Below are 9,349 nucleotides of genomic sequence, written 5' to 3' on the forward strand. Positions count from 1 at the left end.
GGGCTGCCATCTTACAATTTCTTCATGAATCTCAGGATATTTGACCAAAATTCCAGATTTGATCCATATTAGCCTCCAAAGAATAGGCCTATTGCAATACATGTTCTGTATAACAGTAGCTTCTAAACTCACATATCTCGTGTATTTGCAAACACGTTCCAAAGGCTGAAACAGCATAAGATTTATAATAAAAAGATTTATTTCTAAGCTCATACGTATGAATCCTTTGACAATAGTCTGGTTTTAGCCAGCTAGAATAAAAATAAAATAATAAAACATTTTATTTATATGGATCATTGTTTAAATGTGAAGAAGATTTCTACAACGCTGTGGAACATTCTAATAAAACTTTTATTTAAATCATCATTTTATACTTTTCAGACTGCAATAAAAATACCAGAACAAAATCTCACCCTCTGAGTAGCCAGAATTCCTGCTTTGTCCCAGCTTCCCTTTGCTCTCAGCTTCATGAGCATGCAGTAAACAGCAGTCTCCAAATTATAGAAAGCTATCTACAACATTGCCTGGTCAGCTGTACCTAAGTGCAAGTCACCTACTGCCACCTTTCAGTAACTCTCCAGTTGCCCACTGCCCTGGTCAGGGTTCTAAAATAAGAGTTTAGTACTGCAGGGTGGGTCTCTAAAGCTACTGGTAGGCAGGAAATCCGAACTGAAATTGCCGTGTCATGCATCTTGTCAGCTTAAAAATAAAACCACACATACACCAAAAAAAAAAACCAAAAAAACACTTTTCTGTATAATATTGGGGGAGCTGGTTTTCCCTAACTAAGCCATCTACGGATGATGCAAGTTGTATGACTTAACAAGAAGTAATATCTGAAAGCAACTCAGCACAGGTGTCCTAATTGTATTCTGTAGCTCCTGTGTGGAACTGCTGATTCTGGACTCCAGTATTTATATTAACAGCCACAACATTGGTACCAAAACCATGTGTCATGCATTATAGAAATTATTCATTAGTTGTGAGTACTTTCCACTAACAATGTTGGTCCTGGTTTAGCCAAGGTGACACAGAATTTATCACTTCAAATTCTCAGTGGTTTTGCTACAACATTTAAAATCTAAATTAACTTTTAAATGTGCAGATGAATTTATAGAAATCATAGATAAAAATTTAGCATAGCATTACGTTAACAACTCCCCCAAAAGACAACTGGTTGCATTTTAGATTACTCCATATAATCTCTCTGGACTCCAGAGATGTTATGATGTTAAACACAGTATTAAATATGTTACAAGAGTCAGACAAAAATGTGGTGTCACAGAAGGAAATCCAAAGGACTCGACTGGCTGATAATTACGTAGGTCTAGGCGACAGGAATTTTGTACTACTTCTTGTGGAATTTCACTTTCCCCTACATCCATTAGTCCACTATTGTTCCGCACCTGGAAAAATTTAGAGAGTTGGCCTTGGAAGCCAGACCAGGACAACAGCAAAAAGCTTTATGTAGCTAGCAAATTCAATGTTATTTCAAGTGAACAAACCAAAACTGTTTTGCAAAAGCACAACATCTGAATGCGAGGCAATCAACAATTTTCTTGATGTTTGCTTTCCAGTCTAACACTTCCCAGAATTCGGTGCACATGTATTACTGGCAAGAGGCACACATCTGCGTGTTTGCCTTGGCTTCCTCTACATAGGGATGGAATAACTTGAAAACCTTACGCAACAAACTCACGAGCTTTATTCTCCAAAGTCAGCTCACAGTCTTCAAGACAGAGCTTCAAACTTCTCTGATTTACAAAGAAAAATTTACTAAATCTTACAGATCATTTAGGTGTGATGAATTTCAACCTCTTCATAATGTCAGTCTGCCACACATGCAACTCAGCATACCGTAGATATTTTGCCAGGTTAACCGGAACAGTACAGAATTCCTGATTTCTGTTCATCTATCATACCCCAAAAAGGTAACTGGAAAAAAGATGAGTGTGAAATAGGTGTTGTCTATGTGTGTAGTACCTATTTAGACCTGTAAATAGAAACAGTAGGAGGCAAGCAGTTCCCAAGTTTCAACAGAGGCTTTTGAAAAAGCTGTCATTTAAGGAGTCCTTACTCGCATGCAGACTCTCTCCTTCTCTCCTCTCCTCCCTCATCTGTATGGATTTGCTTCTACTATTTACACTTAACAACTAGATCTCAATAAGCTTTATGTTTATGGCTTGTCATGGCAGAAGCCTTTTGGATAGCAGCCCAATCCCATGACAAGTATTCAATTGATTTGCAGGAGTCAGCATTCCTTACTGCACCAGCGAACACAGCCAGACTGTGACACTGGTACATCCACAGTTCCTCCAAACCGTGAATTGATTCTATTTAGAAGTCAGCGATGTGTACTTATCAGATTACTGCAGCGAGGAAAAGTTCCAAAGAGCTTTGTCTGCTCTCTCACTTTTATTCTGCTAACACTCTCTTGCCATCTTGGTTTCTTTCCCAGCATTTGGAATTACGGCATTAAGTGCTTGTATTCCCTCACAGCTCTCTTATTGAGGAAAAGAAAAGGGCAGCAAGGCACCAAAAGATCCTCTTTCCCTCTACATTTTGTTTAGTTTTAAATATTACCTTTTCCACTTCCCTAAAGACACGGAGAAAGTTCTCCTTTAAGACTCCTTTCAATTCAGCTTCATTCCATCCTCTTCTTAAAAGTTCCTCAATCAAAGAAGGGTATTTAGAAACATCTTCCAGTCCTTCAGGGAAACTGTTGGCAAGAATCACACATAAACATTCAACACGCATCACTGAAAAAACATAGAAAAAAAAGATTGTCAATTCATTTTTAATTTGCACATATCCACTTTTGGAGTGAGCTCAGCTTGAGCCCAGTGCCTCTTCTGAGAAGCTAAAAAAAAACATTAAGAATTCAACTAACAAAGCCAGAAGCAGGGCTGACACACAATGAAAGTCTTTTTCTGAACAGAGAATCCCACTAGCAGAAAAAAAATGTGTATTCTGGAATGAAGGTGCACTTTTATTTAGGAAGAACAACAACATGGAGGATATTAAAGAAAACAAAAGAAAAAAAAGAAGCAAACTCATGTATGCATTAATCCACTTTTTATATCTGGCTTTTAGAGTAAGACAAACCAGCTGCATCACAGGTGGAGTTATTACAACTGAAAACAAAACGGAACCTGCAAATATATGATGAGCCAAGGAGTTGCAGGCAATTTTGTGTACTCCATTGTTTAGAAAGTAATTTTTTCCAAAGAAAATACGATAAGAATAATACTGGGTTTTATTCAGCAGGTTAGGCAGTGAAAAGAAATCTATTCAGAACCCTTTACTGAAGACATTACAATAAGCAAAACTGACCTATGCCTTGTACTAATTCTTATCAGAATAAAAAGGAATTTGAAGTAAGAAGCTTCAAAACCTGCATTAAATGGCTGTTTTAAATTTTATTTCCATGAGTCTCTGACTATGTTTTGAGGTAACTAGTATTTCCGGTTATTTTTCTTTTTTATGGAGGTGTGGTAACAAGCATATCCCAAGAAATCTATGCCATTACTTTCTACCAAGACTTGGGACCTTACCAACTTCATCACCAATTAAACCGATAGTCTGGATGAAAGTCGTACAGTAAAATGTATTGTGTTGTATAGCTCTGGTGGGAGCTGACACACTGGTGTTTGGTCCTACTTTACAGACGTGAGCCTGACTGTGACCTTCACACCTAAGAATGACTGACTACAGACAAAAAGAACAAAAGAAAATGTTTAGGGTTATGCCAGCAAATGCTACCCAGTCACCCAATGTGCATTTATTTCCTGTGTTGGAGCAACACTAGCCCATGAGTGAACAGGACAGCCTGCGTTGTGGGCTATTCACCACACTCTGCTTGCCTCAAACACTTCCCAAGCCTCAAAATCAGGAGTGGTTTCACAGCCCTAACATACTTCAGACCTTCCCCACTAGAAAGTAATCACCAAGGGAAGAGTTTGGCAGTATCTCCCTGGACTAACACATTTAACGTCTAAAGGTTGAGGCAGTTTCTGTGTCATTAGTCTTTGGCTTCTGGAGGAAAGCGCCTTCTATCACTGTTTTTGTATGTGCAAACCACTGCCTAGAACACAACTGCAGAGTTTACAGGGCATTAAGAGCCATTTTCACATTCATAACACTGCTTCGTACAGTTCTAAAAGGGAATATTCTGCCCCTCTCCCATAAAACTTGTTTTAGTACTCATCACGAAACAACCTGTAACATCTCTTAAGTCTGTCATCTTTTTTTTCCCCAGAGGAACCAAAACCTTCAGAATTTAAGGAGCAGATGCCAATGCATGTACAATTTTACTAACCGTTCCACTCCATCATAGTCGCCACCAATTCCTATTGATTCTGAACCCGCAATTTTCTTTATGTGGTCAAAATGATCTGAAAGAAAATGTCAAAAAAAACCCCAACATCTAAGCATCCAGCAAGAAGAAATAATACAGTTCAGACATATTGACACTGGGTGACTGTTTTCCTTAATCATGGATTTTTAATCAATTCCTTTTTAAAAAAGTCAAAAGACATCCTGATAATACAGATGAAAATTTAATAATGCAGTTGACATATTTTGGATATTTACTGACACTTAACCAGGTGTTATCTGGTATTAAGCTCATCAGGCAGCAATCTTCAAAATAACAGCTACACTGATGAGATACAAATGAAGAAAAAGACATGATCATCACAGCACATTAATTCCCAACAAGTAGCCCACACACCCAAACAGATTTCTCATTACCCATAATATATGTATGTTTTCCTCTCAGAAAGGTTTAAGATGTTTTCCCAACTACTTTGGGATTAATGTTTCTCGGCTCCATTTGGGAGCATCGTGTCCTACAGCTACGCACTTTGTACCTCCTGTAATTGTTTAATGAATAGTAGCTCCAAAAGTACCTAGCTCTGGGGTAAGGTGTGGGAGGGAATAAACAAACAGTATAATTTACATGGTCTCAAAAATGACACAGACACCAGCAAATTCATAGAAGACACCCACAAAAACTACAGTATATTAACTTCAAACCTGCAAGGGTAGAAATATTAACAACTTTTCTGCCACAGGCCAGTACATCTGCATTGAAAGTCACCATAATAATTCCCTTGTTCTTTTTCTGAAAGATAGGAAGAGATAGGTGATGAGTGGACATTCACGTGTCCTGCAGACCTCATGGGCATTGCATACAGATCCTTCTACATCCATCAGCTGATGAGTGTAATAACACTCTAAGTCAAGGCTCACATGTCAACACAAGGCTTTGTCCATCTGTCCTTTACCATGAGTTCATTATATTCTCATGTAGCCTGAATCACCAGAAGTCTAGTGACTATGTGAAACAAACTCAACCAGAATTTCAAAGTATTTGCAAACACTTCTTTTTTGTAGCCAAAGACAAAATAGGACCCTAAGAAAATGTTTCAGGAGTGAATGTGTAACTTGCTGCTCAGGGATCTACTTATAAACCCAATTCAAAGAAGATACAATGAGAAATAAACACTACCACTTGAACTCAAAGTCTGCCTCAAACTGTCCAAACATTGCCACAAAAAAAAAGAAAAACAAACAAACAAAAAAAAACTCCCTAAAAGCAACAAAGCCTCAAAGAAACAGAAAACAAACCAAAACCAAACCCCATATCACTCACCAGTTCCTGGAGGATATCATCAGGAACATTTCTTGAGTGATTACACATAGAAAAAGCTGAGGAATGGCTGAAAATTACTGGGGCTTTTGAGATATTCAGTGCAGCTCTTGCTGTGGAATATGATGTATGAGATAAATCTATCATCATACCCAGGCGATTCATCTCCTTTACCACTTCCTAAAACAGATTTACAGACAACAGTGTCAGTATGAAATTTCCTTAGAGGAAACTATTTAGCTGATATATATAAACAGATAAATAAATTCTGCAGCTGTCAGCTAGTCATAAACATGGGATGCCTGCATGGTTTTCTATGTATCTATTAAAAGTAATTTATTCACTTATGATTAACTAGCAAATCACCACATGTTCGAAAACTTAGAGAGCTTAGTCAGTCTGAAATAAGTCATTTGAACTGTTATTCACATCCCACTACTTTTGCCTATTAATTCATACATCTGATCTATATTAATACAATTGTTTTAATTAAATCCAGCACTTCTTTTACCCTAAGGAACGTCCCAGGGAATTTGGCTTGACTGAACCCTGATCACCTCCTAACTATAAAGTAATGAGTTTTTAATAAGTTGCTTTTGAAAAGAGAAGGCCAAGAGTTGTTAGTTGCAGGAGAGGTTGCTTATTTTATCATTCAAAAGAGATCCTTACTTGGCCAAATGCAGTCAAACCAATAACACCAGGATAAAAGTTATGTATTCCTTTAGATGATGATTCAGACCTTAAAAATGGGAGTGAGGAAGGAAAAATGTCATATTATTCTGGAGACTACAAGACCAGCATCTGGAACTTCTTATGCTACACACAGTAAAAACTATTGCCATGTCACACAGCCAAACATAGGGATAATGAGCCTCATTATAAGTCTCTTGCTCATGCAGTGCTTTTTATGTTCATAGCTGCTTTCTGGACAATATACCTTCAGGTTCAGGACTGTCTTGCAATGCATGACAAGCAAAGAGACACTTGACAGAAATCTTCTAATTAAATGGCCTTCATCAGAGGATAAAGATACGCTGAAATGGCAGTTACCTAGTAGCCAGAAAGCCTGTCTCTGCACACAATCCCCTCTCCTTGAGTCAGTACAAGAAGGAATTTTGTCAATCCAGCAAAGAGTAGGTGGTAATATTCTGATACAGGAATTAAGTATCGCTCTCTGTAGCTGGTATGAAACCTGTACTTCTAAACCATCCAGAGAAGACTGTTGAAGTCTGCTGACAGCCAGGTTCTTAGCATTTACCACAGCATTATCCACACCGTATGCATTTTTAGTGCTTTTTTTTTGTTTTGTTTTGCCTGTTTTGCCCTCTGTGACTTACCTAGTAAAGCAAAGGGGACAGCAATTTTGCCTGCCATCTTTGTGTTGTTAGCCAAGTTTAAAAGTTACTAAATTGGCAGCATAAGCCCTACATAACAGATCCTTCAGTCTCCTACTTGACACATGGCAAGTAATTTACCCCAGAAACCCATCACCTTTGACTTGGTTCAGAGTCTTTCATGGGTGAACTCTGTGTCTGAATCCATGTTTTCCCCACCTTGGAGCTGCCACAGCTTTGCATTAGACGATTGCACAAACACATGGACATTAGTTACCAAGGTGTATTGCAGGAATGTGTTAAAGTCATGTAACGAACACCCAAGTCGTAGTACATCCTCAGTGTTGCCAAACTGCTGTCAATGGAGTGACCACCTTCTATTCCAATCAAACACGCAATCCTTCTACTATCAGAGATACCTGGAAACAAGGAAGGAAGATGATTCCAAAGTAATTTCATGACAGACCCGAAGGCAGTACAGAGCAACAATCGTAATTGTAAAAAACAAGCAATAATACTGACATTTCCCTAGAGCAGGAGCTTACACTAGAGTATATTTAAATAGCGAATTTGCTCATGGCTGCAATAGGCCAGGACTGTGCACAGAGTCAGTTATAGTGCTTCATTGGAAAAGCTAAAGTTATATTTACTCTTCACACTGAGATAACTTGCCTGTATGCAGCTCTCTGCCTTTGGCACATACCTCCTGCAATCCTATTTAAAAAACCCATTTTACAAGAAAGAGCATCACCTTTGGAAGTTGTCACCAGTTCAAGCTCTTCATAGTTGTTACACATCCTCTTGACAACATCAATTTGCTCTAAGGTCAGACGCACAGCATCCTTGTTCTGAGCGCTGCAAAGAACATACACGGACCAAAACTGAAAGAGACATTGACATGTAAACTAGATAATTTGTGTTTCAGCTTGAAAACTTGCATTTGCTAATAGTGAAGTTCATGAGCACAGACCAAAATAATTCCATCCAGATCGCAAGTGATTGCCACTACAGTCCATCTGTCCGTCCTCCCCAGAGGAAGAGTTACAAGGCAAGGCAAGAGCACCCACTCCAGACACAATTAAAGCTTCCTGCCACACTCGCTGCCCCACATGCAGGAAAGTGGATGTAAGTTTATTTTATCTATCCCAAACCAAAAGTTTCTGTTCCGGTTAAAGATAACTGGATTATAAAACACAGACTTTTGAAACGCAAATGTAATGGAAACGCAAATGTCTGTGGCTTTTCAGTTTCATTATCTTTTTTTTTAACAGAAAGGGCTAAAATCAAGTCCAGGAGTACTTCAGTGACTGAGAAGGGAAGCAGGCAAATATAAAAACGTGTTCTCAGACTCTCAACCACAGCAGTACATACCTGAGCTCCCACATAACCAGCCTGGAGTTTTGCAAGGTTTGTGTGGGTCCTGTTGATTTCTCTCAAATTGACTCTACTGAGTCTATTTTGGTAAAACATTCTCAGCCGCAGCACGAAGTCATTGTGACTAGAATTGAAAACAAATAGGGCTTGTGACAGAAATAAGTTGTTCCCCTTCTAACTTAAATGTCATTTCTTCTACTGTTCATAGTCCATTAGACCACTAATTGCCAATAATCCTTGCAGTAATATGTGCTTAAAAGTCTCCTTCTTGTGAGAACAAACCTAATTTCTTAACTTAGACAGCAAGAGACATTTTTATATCCATTGTGTTTCTGCACCTCTTTTTCTCCCTATCATTTCTAAATGAACGGAGAACTGAAATCAGACACCATGGTCCTTAGAAGCAAGTTCTGGTGGTAGAGCAATCAGTGCTGCCCATGCTAGAATATTCAGCGTTTGTGTTTCCAGGTCAAAAATATACTCACCACAGACATCATTCCTCCAAGCTGGAAGGGTTCCCTTTTAAAGTATGATGCCTGCTTTCTACCTCTGCACAGAAGTCATTTCTAATAAAAGATGCCATTAAATCATTGGAAGGAGGTGAGGACATTGTGCAAAGGGAACCAATAAATAAGTGGCAAAAATGATCAGAAAAATCACAGGTGCATTTAGAATAAATTAAGTACCTTCTGAACCAAAATTCCTTCCAGATAAGTCACTGCAACAGTAACTAATTGCCAGGTGTTAGTAACAGCCTGTCTCTACTCATCTAGACACACTTCAGCATTACCTACTCACTTGTCAAGATTCACAAAGAGGGTTTAGTTGAACATATTTTATATACCCATCAATTAAACGTGTATCTTGCATCAGCTCAATAGCTCTGTCTCTCATTGATTTCGCACAGCTGAATGTCGCAGTGTTAGAGAAGAACATCAACAACCACAGTGACAACTTTGTTGTATTTGTCTTCATTTCCATTTTCCAG

General features: G+C 38.5%; 1 protein-coding gene across 7 annotated transcripts; it reads right to left on the bottom strand.

Moving 5' to 3' along the window:
• Nucleotides 1-333: 333 nt before the first annotated feature.
• LOC104056817 (dipeptidase 2) lies at nucleotides 334-9,345 on the bottom strand. Of its 7 annotated transcripts, none has more exons than XM_054079121.1 (11): nucleotides 9,206-9,345; nucleotides 8,359-8,485; nucleotides 7,739-7,868; nucleotides 7,265-7,406; nucleotides 6,323-6,392; nucleotides 5,657-5,833; nucleotides 5,038-5,125; nucleotides 4,319-4,394; nucleotides 2,584-2,719; nucleotides 1,858-1,935; nucleotides 1,269-1,406 (listed from the first exon to the last, which is right to left on the bottom strand). In XM_054079121.1, exons 1-10 carry the CDS (start codon nucleotides 9,340-9,342, stop codon nucleotides 1,876-1,878), a joined length of 1,143 nt encoding a protein of 380 aa, XP_053935096.1. In that variant the 5' UTR covers nucleotides 9,343-9,345; the 3' UTR covers nucleotides 1,269-1,406; nucleotides 1,858-1,875. The 7 variants fall into 7 exon arrangements, 6 of the variants coding, with proteins under 6 accessions (XP_053935098.1, XP_053935094.1, XP_053935099.1 ...); XR_008452119.1 differs by having other exon boundaries at nucleotides 1,283-1,406; nucleotides 1,788-1,935; XM_054079123.1 differs by lacking the exon at nucleotides 1,858-1,935 and having other exon boundaries at nucleotides 334-1,406; nucleotides 7,739-7,842.
• Between the last annotated feature and the right edge of the window lie 4 nt (nucleotides 9,346-9,349).

The sequence above is a fragment of the Cuculus canorus genome, chromosome 13 (assembly GCF_017976375.1).
Source record: "Cuculus canorus isolate bCucCan1 chromosome 13, bCucCan1.pri, whole genome shotgun sequence".
NCBI lineage: Eukaryota > Metazoa > Chordata > Aves > Cuculiformes > Cuculidae > Cuculus > Cuculus canorus.